The sequence below is a fragment of the Talpa europaea genome (genome assembly GCF_964194135.1).
Source record: "Talpa europaea genome assembly, chromosome: 8".
Taxonomy (NCBI): Eukaryota; Metazoa; Chordata; class Mammalia; order Eulipotyphla; family Talpidae; genus Talpa; species Talpa europaea.
In genome coordinates this window covers 110,363,485-110,389,324 of record NC_140075.1, presented here as the reverse complement: position 1 = coordinate 110,389,324, position 25,840 = coordinate 110,363,485, and the positions used below count along the sequence as shown (strand labels likewise).

Sequence of the window (25,840 nt, the reverse complement as noted above, 5' to 3'; positions counted from 1 at the left end):
CCAGGTATTTCACAAGTCAAAAACAATATTTCTTTCGTTTCCAAGAAAATAGTATTCTTCCTAGCTGAAGAATTTTGACTCCATGGGGCCAGATCACAAAAGCAAGAATAATAAACCAGCGTTACCTATATATTCCCTCCACAAGGATTAAAATTTTCTTCCAGGGCCTCCGTGTCCGAGGTTGACCATAAACAATGGCATCTTTCAATAACTTCTCTAAACTTTGCATATCTATAGCACACAAGAAAATAATTTCAGAACAAAGTACCTTAGTCTTTCCAATATTTATTCTAAAAATGCAAATATGCATTTCTTCTTCAAGAAGTGTGTTTCAGGGCCTCCCCTGGTGGCGCAGCGGTTGAGCACTGGGCTGCGAAGCTGCCCGCAGCTTCTGCAGTGCCAGTTCAATCCCGGCCGCTGGCGAGGGTCCTACATGGCGCGCAGACCTCTCCTGCCAGGCCCGCTGCTCCCCTCAGCAGTGTGTTTCGTCAGTCTGTCTATTCTGTTCCCTGCTCTGGCTCTGGTGAATTCTCTCACCCTCCTGCGCTTCTGACTGTACCCAGTGCTTGTATAAATAAATAAATAAATCTTTAAAAAAAAGTGTTTTTCAGGGAAGAACATTAACTGGGTAGAAGATAGTGTATCATGGGTGATCTACCACTACCTTGAACTGATACCTCATCTAAAATGTAACAAATGTTTAAAACCATAGAAAAAAAAATTAAGTACTACCATTAATGAAGAGAATCATTTAGTTATTAAAGATAAATGATTTGACAACCACTGTTACTACCACTATAGAAGACTTTATACTTAAAAAATTTGCCCTCAAATAATGCCCTGGGGTTTACTGAACAGCAGTGGGGAACACCCTATCATAAAATCTGGTTTTCTATTCTTTATTGCTCATCACTGAATGAAGAGTTTACAAAGATACACGATTTGCTGTTTTCATAAATACGGACTTTGGTAGAAAAGAGAAGTAAGGTAATAAAAACATATCACAAACACAGTAGGGCAATATGTGGGGTCAGCAGGAAACAAGTCAAAATGCACTCATTGTTTTTAGTTTCTTCTGTGTATGTATACATATACATACACTTATATACAAAGGGAGAGAAAAATAAATATTGATTCAAATTCTTAGATGAAAGGAAGTATCTTTAGTAGAATGCTTGATGATATTATCTACATACTTAATGGGAAAAAATTCATTCTTTCTCATACTACTCTCTCCAAGTGCCATGAAAATTAAAGGTTTAAATTAAAAATAGACCACAAAACTACCAGAAGAAAATGAGAATAACCTTATAATCTTAGAATGGAAAGGCATTATACAGAATCCAAAAGTCATGTGACAGGAAATTTGACAAAAATATTTTAATAAGTTCACAGAAGATACTACAAAGTTAAAAACAAATCTTAAAATATTGCAACATAAAAGAAATAATAATTAATATAAAGGGTTCTTAGTAAAAAAGAAAAAAAGCCTGAAAACGGCTAATTTACAAAGTAAAAAATACAAATACAGTAACTGTATATAAAGAGTTATTCAACACCTACCTAGTAATCAAAGAAATAAAAATAACTTCCTATTTACTTATTAGGAAAGACTTAACATAGGGTCTCCCTGGTGGCGTAAAGGGTTAAGCAACACACTATGAAGCAGATCCCCCGCCGCCGGCCAGGCAGCAACCCACATGGGGAGGTAGACCTCTCCTGTCTCCCCTGCCGCTCCCCTGAGCAATGTATTTTAGTCAGTCTGCCTATTCTGTTCCCCACTCTGTCTCTGGTGAATCCTCTCACCCCACGCAACTCTGGGATATATCCCAGCTCTTGTATGCATAAATAAATCTTTAAAAAAAAAAAAAAGACAACATAATTCAAAATGGTCTATGTTGGCCAGTTACTAGAAATAGTTACGTTGTTAAGCAAAAATTTGCACTATGCTTAAAGGCAATTTGGAAAACAAAACAAAACAAAAAAAATGTTTAGCTTTTAAACCAGGCATTCTGAGACTAATAGGAATTTATCCTAGGCACTATCAGACCACTGAGCAAAAATGAGTGAGGTAGTACTCTTTGTAGCTGAAAATTTTAGAAACCTCAGTGACCAAACTATTGGGTGGACTGATTTAGGGCATATCCAGTCATTAGCTTGCCACCCTGGCATTAAGGGGAGTAGAGTCCCACAAACTGCCAACAACATCCATCATGCATTGCAAAAAGAAAATAGCATATTACACAAGTATTTAATAAATCCATTTACATAAAACAAAATAGTTTGTTTCATTTTCAATGCAAAACATTTTAGATAAGACAAAGATAAAAGGGAGAAAATGACTGCCATTCACAAACCTTCCATCCAGAGGTATATACCTAACATTCTGGTGAATATTCTTCTAGACTTTTTTTTTTTTTTTTTTACAGATTTTTTTTTTTTAATAGAGGCATGTTTTTATTTATTTATTTGTTTGTTCGTTCGTTTTGTTTATACATGCACTGGATACAGTCAGAAGCGTGGGAGGGTGAGAGAATTCACCAGAGCCAGAGCAGGGAGCACAGCAGGCAGAAGGACCGAAGTACACTGCTGAGGGGAGCAGCAGGCGGCAGGAGAGGTCTGCGCGCCATGTGGGACCCTCCTCCGGTGGCCGGGGAGCAGCCGAGGATCGAACCGGCGCCGCAGAGGTTGCCGGCAGCTTTGCAACCCAGCGCTCAACCGCTGCGCCACCGGGGAGGCCCTCTTCTAGACTTTTGTCTGCACATGTACACAATTTGGAGCAAGACTGGTAATCTTTGGTAGAAGTAAGGCAATCTTTCCTCCCTACATGAGTATTTCTAATCATAATAGTTACACATTTTATTGTAAATGGCTATTTTAGTAATACACAAAGATATTACCGTTTAGAGAGAAAGTTTTGGCTTAGAACCAACTTTCTCTATCCTTCTATAACATCTGTTAACATACTTATTTTATCAGTTCACTGTATCATAACAGCTGGTTTATTCATTAACCAGCAAGAGATCCTTGCAATCAGAGATGCTGCTTTATTTATCTCATTACCTCTAGTGTTGTGGCAAGATACACCACAGACATTAAATGAAAAACTGACTTATCAACCAGGAAGATGTTAAAACTGAAAGTCAAATAAAAAGAGAATGTTATATATTCTACCAAAAGGCTTCTCCTCTATCTTTATTCTAATAGAGAAGACAGTTAACTCTTAGAAGACTGAGCCATAATAATATTTAATATCTCAGCTTCATTTATATTTTCTATTATTAATGAAATTAATGTTACCACTGCTACTGACCCAAAGAATGTTTAATACTAAAGCTGGTAATGAATCCCACAACAAACTCACTATTGTGCTTGAAGACCCGAATGGTTGCTCCAGAGAGTCTGGCTCCCAGAACCAACGATGCATGATTCAGTTCATCACTCAGAATCAGGCAACCCTGCAAAATCACAAACATAGGGAGATAAGAAACTGAGGGGAAGGTTTAGTTACACAGATTACAAAATTCTAAAATCATCAATTATATCTTACTAAGGAAAGCTTGCACAAAACCCAAAGCTATCAATTTCAAGAAGAAAAAAAAATACATGTTTTATTTTTAATTCATTGGGGTAAAGTGGTTGGGGGGAGAAATTAAGGGACTTAACACCTATGGGAAAAAATGTATTTTTCATAATCTTTTTTTCCGTGACTTGGAATGCAGGCCTCCATTTGTACTGAAAATCCCTGAACAAGCTTTACTTTAACTTGTAAACATGAGTTTCTGCTAAGGCAACAAGAGAAAGCTTAAGTTCTTGGTTTCTATTTCTTCACCTTTCTTACTCTTCTATATCTCATGGAGCCTTCAGAAATCTGTACGATCTAAAATCAGAAGTAGGTTTTTCTCTGTCAACAACCACCTCAAAATGGTCAGTTAGATGAAAAACAGGAAATAAATGACAAGCTCTCATAAGAATATAAGAGGGCCTCCCTGGTGGCGCAAAGGGTTAAAGCACCGCACTATGAAGCAATCCACAGCCTCTGCAGCACAAGTTCTATCGCCAGCTGGCCAGGGAGCAACCCACATGGCACAGCAGACCTCTACCTACTCGCCCACTGCTCCCCTCAACAATGTACTTCGGTCAATCTGCCTGTTCTGTTCCCCACTCTGGTCTCTGGTGAATCCTCTCACTCCCTGCATCTCTGGCCTGTACCCCAGCTCTTGTATGCATAAATAAATAAATCTTAAAAAAAAATATAAGAGAAGATACACAGACACATATATATGCCCAATTACTATAAAGTAATTCTTGGAAGGACACTTAAACTTATAAAACAGTTATGAGTCTGAAATTTTTACCGTGCAAAGTTTTTATTATTAAGATTTTTAAAAGCTTACTTTCCCTTTTTTTTTACTGAGGTAATATTAGGTTTTATTAGTTTCTCATCTCAGCAACTGTACACTTCATACCATATCCATCTCCAAATGAAACCTTGATTTCTAACACCATCCTCCAATAAAAGGAATCAGGGCTCAAGAGAATTGGTTGACTCTAAGGCTAGGACTGGGAACCTAGAACCTGGAGCATCTTGTCATGCTACAAATAAATTCCTTTTTTAAAAAGGACAGATATATGCACGTTCAGCCCACTTGTAAGATCTCCCAATGGCCAGTACTGGAAAACCTGAGCAACAAAATAAAAAGCAATGTTGGACCTGAATAATAAAATATTATGAATCTAGACTGATATAAACAAGGGAGAAGCAACAATTCTTCCTTCCATAAAAACTCCAATTAAGAAGTGTAGATAGGGTCTCCCCTGGTGGCGCAGTGGTTGAGCGCTGGGTTGTGAGGCTGCCCACAGCCTCTGCAGTGCCAGTTCGATCCCCGGCCACCAGCGTGGGTCCCACCAAAAAAAAAAAAAAAAAAAGAAGTGTAGATAGAAGGAGGAAAGCAGAAAAATCACCACCAGAATATCAAGGTAACAACTGCCACAGCCAAGACCCACAGGAAGGTTGTTAAAATCAGTGGAGAAGTTTTATCAGAACTAGGGTATTTATATAGTCCTCTCTCTACCATAGTATTTGGAAAACACAAAGGGAATAATAAGGGTGAAATCCTAACTGAAATTTAGTCAAGTGATCAAAGTTAACATCACCAGTAATATTTTTTTAAAAGATTTATTTATTTATGCATAAAAGAGCTGGGGTCCAGGCCACAGATGTGCGGGGTGAGAGGATTCACCAAAGACAGAGTGGGGAACAGAACAGGCAGACTGACCGAAGCACACTGCTGAGGGGAGCAGCGGGCAAGTCTGGAGAGGTCTGCTGCGCCATGTGGGTTGCTCCCTGGCCAGCCAGGAATCGAACTCGTGCTGCAGTGGCTGCGGATAGCTTCATAGGTTGCGTCTCAACCCTTGCGCTACCAGGGAGGCCCCCATCACCAGTAATATTGATCGAAATCATGTATTTGGTGATGGCCCTGAGAAAGACACATGACCTCTGTGGCAGCCTTCTCAATAATGTATGATCTTAATCAAAACATGACAAAACAGCAGACAAACCCAAATGAAGACATCCTACAAGATAAGTGACCAGCGCTCTGTCCAAGAGTCAAGGTCATGAAAGACAAAGACAGAGAGGAATTGTCACATAGTGGAGTAGATGAGGGAGACAACTAAGTTTATTTCAGGTTCTCGACTGCACCTTGAACAGAAAGATGGCATCAGTGGAAAGACTGGCGAAACTGAAAAAGTTCTTTACTTAATATGCTAAAGGCTATGCAAGGTTTGCCAAATGTTCCAATATTATGTAGGATGTTAACATAAAGGGACACTGAATGAGGATATACCACAGGGTACTCTTTTGCAACTCTCTTCTGTAAGTTCCAATATATCTTTGAAAAAAAGCATTATAACTGAAAAAAGTGAAAGAAACTGGGAAAAAATAAAGAGAGGTTATTAGCTTTCTCTTCTGCAAATCTCTAGATCCTTTACTCGCCACTGTGGGCATTCCACTATACCTTCAAAGGACCTTCCCTCCTTTCCTTCCACACAATTTTATTTTCTTCTCTTTCCAGCTAAAGTTGTCTTTCCCCTGGCAAAACCTGCAACATAAGTTTGTTCTTCTTGTTCACCACCTCCTTCTCAAATCTATCCACCATTTCTGTATATCAAACTATTTTTCCTTCTAATCTACCATGAGTCTCAATGATATCCTTGGTTTAAAATTAAAAATTAAATGTCAGCAATTAATATCTAAGTGCTTAACAGGCTTTGGGCATTATATTAAAATGTGTTTTAAATGCAGCATTACTTTCAATTCTCATAACAAATCTATGAGGCAGGTATATTATGACATATAAGGAAACCTGCTTAGGGAGTTGTAAATCTTGTTCAAAGTCACAAGCATAGTATGTGACACAATACAGTTTCTGTTTCCAAAACTTAAGTTCTTAATACACTGTCTTTAAGCTGAATAATCAACAAACTCAAACAGAAATTCACTATCTTACTCAAAGAAATATTGAAAATAAATTCACTGCTATCTTTAATGGATTAAATGATATGTAATAACATTTCAACTATAATGTTTGATTTGGAATAAATATTTAAAGCTGTATTCCCCACATTTGTCTACAAGAAATCTAATTCTAGATATGATTTTTAGAACTTGTGAGCCTACAGAGAAGAGAGGGATGAGGTTATTTAGCACAACAGTGTAAGATATTTTAAGAAACTCCAGCAGGATTTCAGGTACAGACTGCCAAAATGCAGGGCAGAAAGGCCTAAGTCAAAGAACATTCATTCACATCTTCCCATGCATTGTATCAAGACTGTTCCACTGAAGGCCATCAAGTTGCTCTTACTCCTTCCTTATTATCCTTTTTTGTCTGCAGGATGTACAAAGTTGGGGGTCTTCTTTTCCTGCTACTGGCACTTTTTCTCTTTTTATCCTGACCAGTCTGGTAGAGATGTATCAAATTTTACTCACTTTTTCAAAGAACCAGCTTTGGTGTCACTGATTTCTTCTACTGGTTATTTTCTAACTCACTGATTTCTGCATTTACCTTTATAATATCCTACCTCTGTTTGAAATCTTTAGGTTTAATTTGCTTTTTCTAAATTTTTAAGGTAGAAGTTTCTTTTCTTTTTTTAAAATTGTTTTTAAGGTAGAAATTTTTAAGGTAGAAAAAACTTCTCCTTTTTCTTTTTTGATTATTTATTTATTTATTTATTTGTTTGTTTATTTATTTATTTATTTATTTATTTATTTATTTATACAAGCACTGGGTACAGTCACTGGGTACAGTCAGAAGCGCAGGAGGGTGAGAGAATTCAGACCCTCACCCGGTGGCCGGGGATAGAACGGCGCTGCAGAGGCTGTGGGCAGCTTTGCAACACAGCGCCCAACCGCTGCGCCACCAGGGAGGCCCTAAACTTCTCCTTTTTCTTAGCATAAGTATTTGAAGTTACATATTTCCATCTGAACATTGCTTTAGCTTCATCACATAAATTGTAATTTATTACATTTCATTTTGGTTAAAAATATTTTCTATCTTCCTTTTCTTATTTCACCCATGGGTTATTTAGAAGTGTGTGGTTTAATTTTCAAGTATTTGAGGATTTTCCAGGTATCTTTGGCTTACTAATTCCTAATTTCACTCTATTATAGTCAGCAAACATACTTTGAATAATTTCAAATCTTTTAAATTTGTTGACATGTTTAATGGCACAGACAACGGTCTATCTTGGTAAATAGCCTGCTGTTGAGGGTTTCTATAAATGCTATTATTAGATCAAATTGGTTGAGTTTTTCAAGTGTTATATATCCTTACAGATTTTTCTATCTCATTCTATTAATTTTTGAGAGGTGTTGTGTTGAGCTCTCTAATTATAATTCCATGTTTGTCCATTTCTCCCTTTCCTTTCTGTTTCATCAATTTCTTGCTTATGTACTTGCTACTGGTTATCGTACTGGCTCTATTATTGATGCTTATACATTTAAAATTATGGGTTTTCTTCAAGTTTTATTGATTTGCCACTAGTTTACATAACTATATAATTTGAGAGTACAATTTCACACCTCTGCTTGTGCGCATGCTTCACTCCTCCTCATCAGCTCTCCCTTCCCTTCCCTCCCTCCCATCCCTTCTTGTAACTAGTATAATTTTCATAAAGTCTGAGAATTATTCTGGTTCCTTTGCCAGCTTGTTTTCTTTGGTTACTTATATTCTGCAAATGAATGAGAACATCTGGTAATTGTCTTTCTCTTTCTGACTTACTTCATTTAGCATAATCACCTTAAGATCAATCCATTTTGTCCCCAAAGGGTTAATGAATATAATGTGGCTAAATTTTGGAATGGTTTGATGTAGCAAAAGACAGGTTAAAAACATGCAATGTTCCCTTCATCTCTAGAAGTATTTCTTGCTATTGGTTGCATGTTGTATCTCTTTCCAACCTTTTACTTTTTTTTTTTTTAAAGATTTTTATATTTTATTTTATAGAGGCATGTTTATTTATTTATTTGTTTGTTTTGTTTACACATGCACTGGGTACAGCCAGAAGCGGGAAGGTGAGAGAATTCACCAGAGCCAGAGAGGGGAGCAGAGCAGGCAGAAGGACCGAAGTACACTGCTGAGGGGAGCAGCGGGCGGCAGGAGAGGTCTGCGCGCCATGTGGGACCCTCCTCCGGTGGCCGGGGAGCAGCCGGGGATCGAACCGGCGCTGTAGAGGCCGTGGGCAGGTTCGCAACCCAGCGCTCAACCGCTGCGCCACCGGGGAGGCCCTCCAACCTTTTACTTTTACCTGTGTCTGTAAAGTTAATTTTATCTGACAATCTGTTTTTTAATTGGAATGTATATAAACCAATTTATTTAATGTCATATAACACAGGTAGGTTTAATAGTCTCTCCTGCGTTGGTTTCCACCTGTTCCATCAAGTCCTTGAAAAACCATGTATTTTTGTAACTGAAAAGGACTTTAATGTTAACCTTGTCCATGTAGCTCATTTTGGAAAGGAAACTGAAGCTCAGAAAAGTGACATGCTCACTGTCACAACTAAGTTTGACAATACAGCCAACAAAAAACTCAAGTCTTCTGACTTATTAATGCACTGATTTTTCTCAACATACTATTGCTAGATATTAATGTTAAAATGAGGAAAAATACCCTTGAGGATCTTTTCAAGCTGATAGTCCCAATTTGCACAAATGTAATTTACAAAGTCTCTTTTCTCATTTCTATTGCTTCTTCACAAATGCTACCTTCAGAAAATAAAGCACGTTGTGTGTGTATACTCTGCCCATATGTCACTGAACAACATGTGTTACAATAAGGACAAGTATCAGGGTACCTCCTCCATATTTTCTTATTTTTCCACATAGGAAAAATCACCTATTAAATGACTTTCCAAATTAAGTATTTTTTCTCTCATAATTTTAATCTTTTATGAGGTATTTATTAAAATCCCTTCAAAACTATTTGAAATGAAGGAGGCAAGAGTCATCTAATGGAAAAGGCTAAGTCGAGCAAGAAAGCTTCAACTGTTGTATCACTATAGGATATTCTTATCCAAAAGTTTGTGCTAGAAATATCTCTGGACCAACAATATTTACCCCACAGTTTACATAGCTTCTGGCTTGCTCTGCATGCCTACCAAATAAACAAAATTAGATATATACATATGAGGGGGTTATCATAAACGACAGGCAAGTCTTACTTTGCCAACAAGAGCAGGAATGTTCATTGAATTTGTTGCAAATCCCATGCCGTATGCCATAGCAGCTTCTACTCCCAAGAACCTTGCCACAAGCTTCTCTAGTTCTTCGTGTTTGTCCAGGTTTCCTGTGTGAAGAAGTTAACGAAGTTAATGCTACCAAATTCCAAGTATAAGAATTACTCAATATTTTATAAAGTAAAATCATAGTCTATATGTTATAATCTTTTAAGAGTAAGGTGTCAGTATTATGAAGAGTAATGGCTCATAACACACTGGTTGAATAAATTAGAATTCAGTACATGTGGTAGAATTTCTGTAAAGAGGGTTGCCAACAATTTCTCCTAAACCAGTTGGGAGAATGCCAGTTCTAGGGCTAAGCCTTAAGAGCACTGGCAACAACTGTTCTTATATTTTTAAAGTTCACTGCCACATACAAACGAACCAGTCTGTTATAGACATGGTGGAGATAGAGGGGTTCTGCAGAATACGAGAATGTGAACTGGAAAAAGGGAGCAGAGATGTGGGCAGCGTTCAGCTGACCCCATCACCACCATCCCACTCACCTCAGCTGAGTTTCCAGGCATATGTAAAGTCATCCTGGATAGTCTATTTTCATTCATTCACACACCACCACATGGTGATGAGGTAAGTATCAAACTTTTCCCAAAGTACAGACTCACAAGCAAGTAAACGTGGTTCTATTTTACATGAAATTAAATTTTGGAATGGTTTGTTATGTTGCAAAAGACAGGTTAAAAAGCACCTTCCCTCTCTGAACAACACTGATCAATGAGTAGAGAGAACAGATGCTAAGAAAGAAGACTGCTGGACTTGGATGCTACGTGTCCTTAAAGCTTAGGCAAATCATTTAACCTATATGGACTTCATCTTCTTATCTGCTAAACACCAATAATAATATTTGTTCATGACACTGTTGTGAAGAGCAAAAGAAATAATATATTCAGGGACTTTATAAAATATAAATACGTAAGGTATGATTATTATGTGTCAAACTGTACAGGGCTTCCTTGACCACATCATTTGAAATCCTGAGTGATAATGACTTAGCTGCACTTGACAATCTCTAAGGCCACAGGAGGTAATAATTAATAATGAAGTATTGTTTTAATTTACTAAGCTGTGGGATGATTCACAGTAGTAAGATCCAAAAAGTTGCCTTATAACTTCTATGGTTATTAATTCTCTGGAACAAACAAGGAAGAATTTTGAATCTTTCTTTGAACTAACATAAATTAAGTCTCTTTATAGAAATCTGTTAAACTTTACATTTTATTGACATATGGTGATAATAAAGAATTTACACTTATTGAATATTTACCATGTTACCAGCACTTTACAGGAATTATTTAACTCTTGAAATAACTGTATAAGGTAGGAATTATCATTAGCCCCAATTTACCTGCATGGAACAGATCAACCCTCATATACCCACAGGATCTGTACTAGAGGTAGCATGCCTAACACCTCATTTGCAAAGTCAATTAAGTCAACATTAAAGTTAAAAATGAACAAATACTTACAGAGCTTTTCCAGAGTTAAATCTATATGTATAACATAATGGAAAGTATGTTGAAAGCGTTAAAATCATTCCGCACTTGAGAAAAACAAAGCATTCTTGATCTGAGCTAACTTATTCGGCAAAGTACACATTTGGATGCTTAATATTCTTACTCTAGTCTGTATTATTCTCTCCTCCGTGAAAAACTTAAGGCTAAGAACATCAGCTGGTCCAATTCAGCCTCACTTACCGATCTCCTGCCGAGTGCTGCACACGCCAACACCGTACTCCTCTAGAACTTTGGCAGCTGCTTCTTGACATGATCCAGTATTTCGTGCAAATCCAAGATAGTTGTAGGAACCCATGTTTATAACACCTTTAATTATATTCCCTGTGTACCTGTATTTCAATATAATAAAAGGTTATGAAATTCATGAGCAAATCAAACACTTAGATGTAATAATAAGTGTACTGGTAATACAAAGGGAAGCAGAGGAGAAGTTGTAAGAAGTAAAGAGAATATGATCTAACTGAAAAGAAACTTAAACTCAATAACCAGTTAAGAAAATGTAGGTTAAAACAAAATACCATTTTCACTTACCAAAGTGATAAAGATTCAAAAACTGATCCTATCTAGCGTTGACTAGTCAGTACCTTTTTTATAGTAGGTGCAATTGAGCAATATTTATCCATTAAAAGAGACAGATGTCGTATGACTCAGCAATTTGCACCACATTCATATGAAAGGATATATGCATAAGGACCCTTTAAGAGTCACTACATGATTTACAAAGTCCCTTTCTCAGGCACACAGACCAGTGACATTCCATATTTAGAAGCACTGTCAATCTAGGTCCCTAAGTGAGAGCACGATGGTTCAAAGGCCCCACCAACCTAAGACAGACATGAAATGTAGACAGTAAGTTGTGGCTGCTCTGACTCTGAGATTTAGGGGTTTTTAATACAGAATGATGCACCCCAACCTGCTAGATATTATGTACATTTGTATACTGAAAAATACTAAGAACTAGAAATAATGAGGATGTTACTGATACGCTAGCAAATAAAAAAAGCAAGATATAAAATAATTTCTATAGTAGGATCCCATTTTGGTTAATCAAAAACTACTAGTGAATAATCCCAATAGATGCACCGCATACATATCCCACAGGGAAACATCTGGAGGAATAATACACAAGAAACTGGTAACCACGATCCCTGCTGGGTCGAGAGGGTGTGCAGGAATGGATTTACAGAAGGACGGCAGTTAGTTGTTACAGGCGATTTTTAGTTTATTTGTATTATTTGTTTTTGTTTCTAATAATGGCAATCCTAATAATGGCAATCTAATAATGGCAATGGTTGAAATACAATCACAGAATACTTTAACAATCTAAACCATAAAATAAAATCTTATGGCTATTAAGAAGTTTGTTCAACTATTCAAACCATTTAACATATATGTTACATACAAATACATAACATTCACTCCATTTAACACGACATACATCCTTGAATCATTTGAGAAACAAAAATATTCAGAATGAAATAAACTCAAACACTTGATTCTGGTAAATGGCGTAACAGAAGAGTTTTTCTCTATTTTTTTAATAAGTCAAATTTTATTTTCAACTATAATCCAACAGTATCAAATGTTAATAGAAAAGGGTATTTAAAAATTTCAAACACACTAACATGCAAGGAAACTGATCATGTTGTATTGTACTCAACTTCTATATCTGTTTTGACAAAATACTCAATTTGCAATAGAGTATTTTTCTGAAGTGAAGAAATTCTTTTTGTTGTTGTCAAATAATTTCCTGGGAGGTGCTGAAATGTGTAAAGGGGATCAAGAGGCACACATTTCACAGGCAGTAAGACTGTACTGTAGTTTTGAAAAACTGCTAAGAATAGATGGGCAATAAACATATTGTGGTCATCACATCATACAAATGTCAAGTCCTTACGCTGTACACTTGAAACTAATATAATGTTGTATGTCAATTATACTTCAATTACAGAAAGGAAGAAAGCAAGACTCACTTGAATGACCAGTTGTAATCATGAGACTGCCTCTCCATGATGTCCACCCTGGCTCCAGGCACACTACAGATGGGTCGATTCCAGTTGTCTCTTATCCTCATATAGAGGTTCCTTGTATAGAAGTTTTCGAAATCCTGATACAGTGACACAAAGTCCTGCCAACAAATGGTGAAATACTAGAAATTTAATTGATTTACATTAAAATTTTTACAACTTCCTTTTTCATATTCCAGGAGTACTTGAGACTGAAAGGCCAATTATACTGACTTAACTGATTTGAAAAAACATCAATTCTCTGTTTAAAACAACTCTTAATTAGTAAAGTTCACTTAGCATTGAGGGCTGACTATATAAACATCTGACTGCATGAGTGCGGAGTCAAAGAAGTCAACTTTAAAAGGTAGGCCTCACAAAAGAAAAACTTACTTGTACTGTTCTGTCATTACATGCTTTTCCTTTCTAATAACCTCAAAAAAGACTGCTCTTCATCCCGTCCATTCCAGTAACACGTTAGGGAGAATTGTCATAAAATCCCCTCAGTTTTATACAAGAAAAATAATTCCAAATTCTTTCATAGTATTGCATATTTTCAAGGATAAAAATGAAACAAATGCAAAGAAAAACAATAAACAAAACACTAGAAGGTAGCTTATAGAAAGATATCTACCTTACATTTCTGTCCTTGGATGGGAGTTTAAAATTATAAGTATTTTTTCTCAAATTCCTATGATCAGGGACTTAGTCCCCCTTCTTTTCTGGAATTAAGTTAACTGATAAGAAGTAGTCACACTGTACATGTAATGAACATATAATGTTATGTCCCATGTGGTATGACCATTGCTCAGAACACACGTGACCAGACCACATGAGATTGTTCAACTCTCAAAGGAAAAAGGTACACTAACAGAAAGAAAACTACACTCCAATTTTACTACAGGCAGCAAACTGCTGAATTTCTACCTCTCGGATCTGAGCTTGGTGCCACACTAAATCAGTTAAATATACCAATAAAAAACACTCCAAGTTTAATCCTTATTGTGCAAGAGATTTTCATTCTAAAGAAGACTCAACATAAAACTTCAAACAACTGTCCATGACCTTGGACTTTAACATGCCTATTAAAATAAGCGTTACAGTAGATTAAAAGCTCCTTGAATAAACCTGAGGAGAGTCAGAAAATACTCCTAGGAATTTGCAGTATCTGATACCATGTTTCTTGAAATTGGTTCTAACATTCACATTTCCTTAAGGAAAAATATCCATAAATAATGTGTCTATCGCAACTGGAAATTTTTTTTTAAAGATTTATTCATTTATGCATACTAGAGCTGGGGTACAGGCCAGAGTTGTGGGGGGGAGGGTGTGTATGAGATGCTTCACCAGAGACAGAGCAGGGAACAGAACAGGCAGACCAACTGAAACTGCTGAGGGGAGCAGCGGGCGAGACAGGAGGGGTCTGCCTCGCCATGTGAGTTTCTCCCTGGCCAGCCAGGGATGGAACTTGTGCTGCAGAGGCTGCGGATTGCTTCATAGTGTGGTGCTTAACCCCTTGCGCCACCAGGGAGGCCCCACAACTGGAAATTTATAATTTAAATAATATGTATCTTTTCATAGTCTCCTCTTTCAACAGGAACTACTGGATGAAGGAAAACTGGAACTGAAACATCCAAATTCTAATTAAGGGCTTTCCTTCACCAATTATTCGCCTTAGACTTATTTCCCAAGAAAAACAGTCATCTCCAATAAACTATACTAACTCTTCTTGATCTCATTTCTTTATGATTTTTCTAAACAGTGCACATTAATGTTAAAGGTATTAACCTAATTACCTGGGAGAATTAACTCCACCACAGACACATTTTTATTAGCAACAGAAAGCATTATTTTTTGTTCTTACTATATAAACATGAGGGAAAAAATTTAAGGGTCTAATCCTTCAACCAGCAGGGTTAGCAAATCCTAAGACAGAAAAAGGATTGGAAGCTAGAATGAAGCAGAGCTCTGGGAAACCAGTGACAGAGCTTTTGTGGTTAGGAAGGAGAGGGACGGATGCAACCTCTGAGAGTGAGATGGCCAGGATCAGGGAGCTCACCCCCCTTACTGTGTCAGTGAGACCCTTCCCTGAGAGGCACAGACTCCCCCAGTGAAGCAGCTGTCCCACAGTGAGGTTATAGAACAAAAGCAGGTGGGACAGAAGGGTAGAAGCTGAGAAATTCCTTAAGTGGCCAGGGTAGCAGTTTGACCGTATCTGGAAGGCTTGGTAGAGAGACCTGAAGGGCAGCTAACCAAATTCCCTTCAGCTTAGTTATGAAGTAGTAAAGGGGATGAAATGGATCACTATGTAGGGCCCAGTTCTAGACAATAGGAGCATCTGTTTCTAAAAATATCTCGTGCACTTTAAATATTCTAAGATTAGGGTTAAACTAGGTTTAACTAAGGTTAATCTTTGCAGTCATTCATTCAAATATTTTTTTATTGAACACTCAATGTATGTTAAGTTCTTTGCTAGATCTGAGTATACATTAAATAAGACAGTTTTCTCTGCAAACAAGGTCAACTATTCCCAACCCCCACCTTTTACCCCTAGTACCCCTCCACATCCCTTTCTTCTTCCTCCTGAGTTTAATCAAAGTGAGATGACTTTAGTCAGTGCTGACCTAATATTCATTGCTCATTAACTGAACAAACATTTACTGACCAGTACTTTCCAGGAACTAAGCTAAGCACTGGGGATAAAAATGAGCAAGACACAACCGCTATACTCCCAAAGATCTTAGTGCAGGAGATTCGCACACAGACAAAAATAAAGGCAAGTTTGCCCACAGAACGTGCCTAATAAGTGACTGGCAATAGAACCAAGAACAAACAGCCTCAATGATGTACTTTTCATAGAAACATTTCCTAAAGACATTTCACAAACCCCATATATTGTCACATATCCACGCTAAGTAAAAAACAAGACCCATTTAAGAGTACACTGTGTATAATTTGGCCCAAAGAACTCACAGTTAAGTGACTTCTACCACTAGCCTCAAAGAAAAAAATTTAAATTCATTAATTAGCGAAGACCTTACAAAAATTATATGGGCTCATCTCAAAAATTAGCCAATAAATATCCTTTATGGTTCATGCTTATTTGAAAGGAACCTTCTAGAGGAACATCTCATATGGTTTAAAATAATAGTTACTACCTATTTTGGTGGCCTTAAGATCACAGAGGGAAAAAAACTGGGAGCTACCACTTCCAAAAGTCGACTTCGTAACAATTATCTGTATTTGTTAGGAATAACTCTGTCTCAATGAAGATGTCCAAATACTTTTATATGACAAAGATGATGAATAACTGCAGCAAATGTTCCCAATTTCTGATTACTTCTGATATGCCTTACCAAATGCTTTCCACATATTTTCTCTTAAAAATCCGTGCACCCACTTACAGAGGATATCACCCCCATTTCAAAAAGGCAAGTGGCTTTCCCAGTAAGGGAACTAGTGAGAGAGAGAGCCAGGAACTGACCCAAGTCTTACCCCAAAGCTACAGTCTCCCATTCTGTGCTACTGCTGCTAAATCAAAATCTAAATTACTCTTTACAAAGATCACAGTACTCTAGGACCACTGTGCTATTGCCATGCCACTCTTTTCCTATGTTCTGCCAGTGGCCAGTGCACGCACATTTTCCCCACCCCCTGAAATGCCTAAACTATTTTCCACACACCTTTCTGACAGGGTTGTGGATGTGATGTCAGCTCTTACCAGGACCCACAGAAGATATGGAAGGGAGTCCCTGTTCTGCACTACTGTAGGACGCAAGCACCAGAAGCCCTTAGTGCTGGCTAGCACTTACTAGATCCCACCTTCAACTGCCTATTCACCAACTTTGTGGCTGCAGGGCATTTGTGACAGAGGCACCTGAAGTCAGTCCTGGCAAGAAGATTCCTAATTTGGGTGGCTGCTTAGGAGGGAGGCCCTAACTTCACAGTCCTGAACTCCCCAATGTTATAAATGCCTGAATCCCTGCTTCCTTGGATAACCTACAGTGCTTTGCTTATCTCCACTGCCAAGAAAATCCAGTTACTGAAAATCTCATACTGAATGCTTCAGCCAGTTTAAAAACACAAAAACAACAACAAAAAGAAAAAAACTCTGTCCATCCAGGAGGCAAAAGTTTAGTGGAAGCTTATCATGACAGTCAGGGTAACAGGTGAACATGTAACAGACTTGTAGTGTGAGGAACAGGCCATCATAAACAAGGATTAAAAAGACTTTCCCAAAAGTCTCCAGATAAAACCTCAGAGCCTACGTATATAAGGACTCTGGCCCCTACAACAAAGCAGCTTCCTCTTAAAAGTTGGGGAATGGCAGCCTTAAGTAGGGACATACATCCCTACAGAAAAATGGCAGAATAAGCCTATTTACTTTGTACTCAGACCAGTCTTTCAGCCATATGGGGTGAATGCGGTACATGACCAGAATCTCGAAGGAAATGTTTTACCTGAACGTTAGCAACGAAGGGCTAGGGCCCCAATTTCCCAAAGCCCAGTTTATTTCTCCCATGTAAAAACAGGTACCAGATGTAATGGAGGAAAGCAATGTCTTGAGAATTAATGATTTCTACCAAAATCTAAATTTAACTTATCGATCATGTTATATACCTAAATTTCTTTTCTTTAAAAATCTATACTATAACCAGATAATATGCTCTTTCTTCTTTACCTCCTTATTAGGTTGAATCATATAAAACGATTTTAGAGGTTTAAAAATGGTCAAATATTGGCAACTTCATATGATTCAATTGAGGGGTTAGAACACGATAAAAACAGGAGGATATATTCATGAACTTAAGATTAGGAAAAACGTTATAAGCAAAGCACAGAAGGCACTATTTATAAAGGAAGACTGAAAATTTGCTTACATCAAAAGAACTTCTGTTATCACATAGATAACAGAAGACACCACATAGACTGAAAGGACAACGCACAAAGCAGTGAAGACAGTTGTAAAGTATCTTCTAGAATACACAAAAATTTCCCAAATACCATTAAGAAAAATGGCAGAAACCCAACAGAAAAAAAACTGGCAAAGGATTTGAATACACACTTCGCAAAATAGTTCAAATAATCACATGAGAAAGTGTTCAGCTTAACTGGGAAATGGAGACATTCAAATGAAAACCACAATGAGTTATTAATCATATGTAAGATAGAACTGACAAAAATTTTAAAATCTAGCAATAGTAAGTGTTGGTAAGGATGCGACAAAATGAGATTTCCCCAACACAGGTGGCCAATGTATAAAGTGGTATAACCACTTTCAACAGTTTGAAATTGAAGTCATGAATACTCTATAGCTCTATAATCCAAGACTGGAGAAACTCATGTCTACACACCCAGGGAACACATCTCAGTTTAGAGCAGCTTTACTATTTACTGACAAAAAAGTAGGGGGTGGGAGGGAAATTCAATGTCCGTCAATATTAGAGTGGAGAAATAAGCTGTGATATACTCTAACAATGACATAATACAGGCAGGTGAAGACACACACAACACTGCCTAATCCCATGTGGAGCAAACAAACGTACAGTACACAATGCAAATCCAATTACATAAAATTCAGAAACAGGTTTAACTAAATTTTATCGTTTACACATGCACACACAGTTAATAAAACCACGAAGGATGTCAGGACAATGGTTACACCTCAGAGGAACTGGAGAAGTGATGACAGAGAAGGGGTGCCCTAGGTGACAAGCTACTTCTTTTGATGTGGTGGCTTTTCACTACTTACTTATATAAACCTTCATTATATCCACATTAATCTTTTATTAAACTTTCCAGATGTGAGTTGTATCCATGTATATATTGATTATATGTAACAAAAAGATTATAAAATAGTGTGCTTCAATTAAATAAATCTCAAACTCCACAATAACATACGTTCCAGGAGAGCAGAGATCACTGTTACCTTTTTCCTTACAACTGTATGCCCGGTGCCTAGAAGAGTATTTGGCACATATTAGCTATCCTGCAAGTAGTAAAGGTATGAACAGTACCTTGAGTGGTAGAAGTAACAAAAGTTTTAAGTGTTGTGAATTGAAGTATTCGTGTGTGTGTGGGGGGGTGTGTGTGTGTGCGCACGCACGCGCACAGAGATGACTCAGTTTTAGATTTAGTGAAAACAAGTATCTTTACTCTCGGAATCTCTTTTTTATGCCTTCATAGGCAGCATCGAAACAGCCAGAAAGTGACTTCCTGTCTTAAACATTAGAAACAGGAAAGAACAGCGGTATGACTTATATGAATAGGGAAAGCTGTTACTCAGCCACGTTTCAAAAAAAAAATTTAAGTCATCTTTTAATAACCTATCACAGGCTATTTCACCTAATTTTCTTCATTAAATAGAGGCAAAGACAACACCACTGGGTTATAAAATAAACACTCCTCGCTGTACCATGATTTTACCCATAGGATGACTCTATTTCAACACTGTTTTCAGGTGTAAGTTATATGGGACTTTTACATTCTCTTAAGTTCTGAAACAGATTTGTGGTGTTTCAGCTATTTCTAGATGTAGCTTATGAGTCTACTCCTTCTCTACAAAGACACTGCCAAAATAAAAATTCAAAACTTTGTGGACTTTTCACTAGCTTGTCTTTGGTGTACAGTGTTATATTTATTAACGTCAAATGTTCTGAAATATTCCAGCAGTACTGTAGTAACTTGCAAACAACATCAGCATGTTTTTAAAGAAAGGGCTACAGATGTGTAGACTTGAGTGTCCGTGCTGGGCAGTTCTAAAGCACCCTGCTCTAGTCCAGAAAGGTAAGTGCTATAGAACCATCAGCACATTTTCTTGTGAACAGGGTCAGGCTGAGTTGACTAGAATGCAAACTGTAGAGTCACAGCTCAACAAACTCGGTCACAGAAATTTTCAGAATAAACTGTATGTCGTGGAAAGTATATTTTCCTTCTGTACAGAAAGTCTGAGATTTGTTTAAAGGCACACACACTATTTTTTAACCTTTTTTGTTGGTTACAAGTAACCAATATACACAACACAGATGTAGAAAGGTTAATAAAAGGTAAATATGGATATAATGAATAAGATGAATGTATAAAATATAAAGTCCCTTAGACAGTGAAAAACGCTAATGGAAGCAAAAATCAAACAAAGATGGAGGATGTAAAATGCTTGAGTCATGCTAAAATTTAGCAGGTTGGCTAGGGTAGAAAAGAGAAGGAAAAGGAAGTGAGGGAAGTATCCTTGAGACTATCTGGAGGAAGCGCTTTCTTGGCAGGTGAACTGCAAGAGCACTGGCAGTTCTGGTGGTAGAAAGCTTCAGATACCTATGTGGCACTATTCAGTGGGCAGCCAGATATACAGGAACTAGAGTTCAATGAGGAGCCCATGCTAGAGACATAAATTGGGACTGAGCAGCATACAGAAGGTGCTGAAAGTCATGACAGGGGATGAAATCACCCAGGTAGTAAGTACAGATGAGCACAGAAGAGGTCGAAGGATGAAAATGAAGCCACAGTCACATCAACATTTACAAGCTGGGCAGATGAAGAGGACCTAGCATGAGAGAAGAATAAAATGGCCAAAAAGGCAGGAGTAAAATCAGGCAATTTCAATGCTCTGGAAACTAAGTGAACAAAGATGTTTTTAATATGTCAAATGCTGCAGTTACGCCAAATGAGCAAAAGACTGAGAAAGAACAATTAAATTCTACAAGGAACAGCGAGGGCAAAAACCTGACTAGTCTGGGTTCAGCAGGGTGGGAAAGACACTGGAAAAGGCTATGTCAGAGAATTCTGCTCTAAAAGGAAGAAAGAATGGAGCAGTAAGCAGACAAAGAACGGGAGGGAGAAGGCTTTTTTTAAGATGAGATAATATGTCTATGGCACTGGGAGTGATCTAGCAAAGAAGGCCAAATGGCAATGCTGACTCACCCAAATCCTGGTGATCAAGAGCAGATGCTCAGCAGACAGCAGCAGAGTGTGGCCAGTCACCGCGTGGTGTGTCTAATGAGCTCTACTGCTTGACCAGATTTAAGTAAATAACTTTTTTTCACTTTCAGTTATTTACCACCAAAGTTATCAGGGCATTCTAAAAATGCTTCAGTGAGACGTACAAAATCAAAATATAGCTTAAAACATAATAAGGAAACTTCAAGATGGTTTCCTAAACAGGGATCTAAAAACTGTTGAGGGCTTATCTCAGGGATCCATCAGTTCTATCATTTCTTTAACTTAAAATTTTCATTTTAATAATCATCTAAAAATCAGTTTAACATTTAACACTTCTACATAGTCAATTTGATCTTGGACTGTCTTAGCTACCAGACAGTTCACTGGTTCTTTAGATTTTTACATTCTCATTTAATAGGGAAAAATGTCCCAAATTTCTGAATGGAATGTAAAAAAAGTTGATAAAGAAATTGAAGCCAAAAGATAAAAACAAACAAAACCTTAAGCTGCAATGTTGATCCAACAAAAAGCCAAAATAGGTGTCAGGGAAACTGCTGGAAAAGTAGTAGTGTCCCTAGTACAAAAGGGTAAAGTGATAATGTACTACAAAACTCTTAAAAGATTTATTCTGGATATAACTTCTTACTAGTGAGAATTTCTGGAATAAAAGTAAAATAGATGACTGCTCTATGCAATGTAATGATTCAGCAGTAAAAAAGGAATTACTGAAATATACACAACATGGATGAACCTCAAAAACATGCCAAAAGAGAGCAGCCAGGCTCAAAAGGGCACATACTATATAAGCCCATTAACAAGAAATGTCCCAAGACCGAAAGAAGATTCAAGATTGCCTAGAATGGAGAAGAGAAAGGAGTGACTCTAATGGGCTCAGGATTTCTTTTTCAGATAATGAAAATGTTATAAAATTAAATTACAGTGCTGGCTACACACCTTTGTAAATAATACTAAAAGTCATTAATCTATACATTTAAAATAGGTGACTTTTATGGTATGTATGTTACATCTTTTAAAAGCTGCTTAAAAAGATGATTTCTGCCCAGGGCTTCACACATACCATACATACACACCATAAAAGAGTAAGAAGTGTGTTTTAAATCCACAGAATTTAAAAACAAGAAATCAACTGACAATTCTCCAGCTTAATATATCAGAAAAAGAGTTTCAAAAAATACTGCCAAAATGACAGTTATCAGAATATTCTTAGTAAGCTACTTTTGAAAGGGGTCAAGAATAAAATCCTTCCAGGATTCCTATTAATATATTTCAGTCTACTTCCTTCTTTTATATCTTGAAGTTTTAAACCTCAGGTATGTGAACATATAAAAGTCCCTTTGCTTAGTATCCTATCCCTTACATTTTTGAATATTTAACCAGGAGCAAACTAGACAGGAAAAAAGTTAGCCTTAAGTTTAGTTAAGTGTGTGCTACCTCCCATAATTTACTGCTTAGACTTCTTTTTATTTCCTACCTGAATATTAGAACATTTTTATTAACTCAATTTTTGCTCTATCACATAGTACATGTTTCTGTACTATTAGAGTCACCTTACATAAAAAAGAAATAAATGATGGACTGGGAAAAACAACCTTCGTGCCCAAAACACCACTAATAACAGAGGATCGAGCAGGGAAAAATCCCAAGAATTATATGCAACTCATGTAAAGCAGAACAAACTCATGTTAACTCATTTTTATTAGTAAAACCATGTAGTTCAGTTGCACCCAGAGCAACATATGAAGAAAAACTAGCATGAACACATAAAATGGACTCTCCGTTGTAATGGAATGAGGAAGAAAATAAGGATGTGGTTATGAACACCACTCACTCAGTGAAATGAGGAAGTAGCAATGTTATATTTGTATTTTATGATCCCTAACAAACAAGTATTTTCCCTTTCCCTTTATCTAGCTTAATATTTGCCTTCCCCCCTCACTACATCTAATCTGGCATCAGAAAACAAACATGATCTACCATAATCTACCCTTTCTTTTCCTTTAATAGCACATTTTTGTAAGAAAATGGCAGACTTTAGCTGTTTCCACTACTAACACTATCAATTGTGAAAATCCTACTGATGACTGAATAAATCAGTATAATCCTCCTCCAACAAACTATAGTGGCATCTATTTCCTCCTATTCATCCAAAAATTATTTCCTGGTTAACCCTCTGCTAACTCAGTTTACCTTTTTATTCTACATCTGCATATAACTCAAGTACTAACTACCTGTATGGTACTTTGCTAAGACCTGTACGTTTGCAGTATTTGTTTCTTCAAAACATTAGAAACTACTTAATCATAAAATCAAGATACTCTAAGTTTTTTTATACAAAGTTAAAAGCATTGGACAGTGCCAATGCTTGGTTCATTTACTCCCTGGAAACATGATACAAGTTCCAAAATTAATGTACTCATTCATAAAGTAATTCAACTGTCTCTTCATCATTTGATTCATGTATTAATCACACACTGACAGAGGACCTGCTGGGCAAACTCTACAATCACTCTCCTGCTCAAAAACTACGCGTGACTCCTCATTGCTTACCAAACTTCTTGGTAAGACTTTTAAAACCAGTTTCTCATACATCCGCATTCCAGGTCCTCCCAAACATTCCTCATGCTTTGCCTACACAATGCCCTCGGTCAGGAAAGCTGTCTACACTGCAGTCAGCATCCCCATACCGCCAATTCTCCATATCAATTATTTGATGACCATGGTGTCCTGACACCGTTACGAGAGGGTCCTGTAGATAAAGAATTTCTAGTTTGAATATGTGAACAAAGTTTTAGCTCCCATCAGTTACAACCACCACCAACTCAGCTTAATAGGAAGATACTGACCTGGAAACAAATAACTGCAACACTATTAAGTGGACAGTAAGCTACGTTAGAGTAAGTGAGCTATACCTGAGGGATGTAAAAAACATCAACCTATGAAGGATGCACTCTAGCCAAAAAGTCTATTTAAAATGCACAGGGATAGAAAAAAAGGAAAAACAAAGAAAAATTTTAGTTTGTTGCAATTATCAATGATGAAAATTAATTGGACTTATTGGACCAAGTTCTGAAAGCAGAATTTTGCATGGACTGTAAAAAATATCTTCTTAATGAAATTTACTTGTAGGTATTTTAGGGCAATGAGTAGGATTGCCAACTTGAACTGCTGGGGTTAGGATGGGTGCAGAATGGCTGAGATGAGAAGAATGCCTGATCCTGAGTTCTCCCTGGACCAGAATCCTCAATCCCTAAACTGACTGGTCTTGGCCTCCTTCCTAGCAGCCGAGGTCATCTACTCTCCCAGGTGTCTTGATGACCGTTTCCTCGTGCCCCCCCCCAAAAAAACTGACACCCATTCCTAATGTTTACTGGCTCCTCTCTCAGAGGTGACCTAGCTGCCAAGAGACCTGCCTTTCTCCTCCAAAACCCCACAAAAGTAAGCAAGGTATAATGGAGAAAAAGGATCTCAATGCTGAATGTCTTCTCTAACCTAGCATATTCCCTGGGCTGGAGGACAACCTTTCCATACTGTACATGCTAGGAACAAAGGAGTCTGTTTTAGTAAAATCAGGCATTTTCACCTGCACCTTAAACAGGTAATACATGTATACATCATATAAGCTCTGGAGGCTCCGGAGCACAAAGCAGCATACTGAGGAAAGTGAAGTGAATGAGGTCTTCCTCTCCAGAGACAACCATTATCATCTCTGCTTACTATTACTAAGCAATATTGTTTTTACTGTAAACAGAAAAGTTCAACCACATTCTGATTTAGGGCTTATTTCTTTGGGGAGATGTGCTGATCTGAGAACCAGACATCTATGTCCAATGTGTCTGTGAGAAAACACACAATGAGTGTTAAAGAACACCATCTTTTCAGAGGACTGTAGACACAGCTGGGATAAATACAGCATGGTATCTTGAACAGAAAGAACATGGTTTTTAGCACTTCACAGATCAATGTCCATATACAAGATCTGAACTAAACATTTTGAAAATATTATTTAACTTGTGAATTTTTAGCTTGCTTTCCCCCCCCAAAAAAAAACAAAACAGGAAGTGGTTCTTATGGTGATTAAGTTTAAAATATGCTTATTGCTTTATAATTTTTCCATGCCTTTAATTGTGTTTTCAGCTTTCTTTGTGGAATGTTTTCATTTAACTAAATGTGGAATATTTTTGTTTTAATATATACCCAAAGGAAAAAAATGAATGAGAATACCAAACTTTCTATAAAAGGCTACATTTTCAGAATCAAAGACTCTAACAATTACCTTTTGTTCTTCTCTTTCTGTTGCATGGTGACACTTCTCAATTCTCCAATGCCTCAAGAAATCTCGAAGATATCCAAAGAGGGTAAGTACACCATACCCCACATAAGTAAGCACTGCAACCAGCATTGGTGTCTCCTCAAAAGCTTCATTAAATGGTCTTTTATATAATCCTCCATTTTGTGTAACATGATGGATCTACAAGGGAAGTTAAAAATGTTTATTTCATTCATGTTAAGATAAAGATTGCTGCTAAAATTCTATATCCTGAGAGATTTGCATAATCCTTCAGAATTGT

General features: G+C 37.2%; 1 protein-coding gene across 1 annotated transcript in view; it reads right to left on the bottom strand.

Moving 5' to 3' along the window:
* SPTLC2 (serine palmitoyltransferase long chain base subunit 2) overlaps positions 1-25,840 on the bottom strand; it is a gene marked incomplete at both ends in the record, with an annotated part of 103,036 nt that overhangs the window by 44,450 nt on the left and 32,746 nt on the right. Inside the window, 6 exons of the mRNA XM_084241079.1 lie at positions 126-231; positions 3,365-3,458; positions 9,722-9,846; positions 11,491-11,639; positions 13,284-13,438; positions 25,546-25,740. Of these exons, the coding sequence (XP_084097205.1) occupies positions 126-231; positions 3,365-3,458; positions 9,722-9,846; positions 11,491-11,639; positions 13,284-13,438; positions 25,546-25,740 (824 nt within the window). The remainder of the gene's footprint in view (positions 1-125; positions 232-3,364; positions 3,459-9,721; positions 9,847-11,490; positions 11,640-13,283; positions 13,439-25,545; positions 25,741-25,840) is intronic.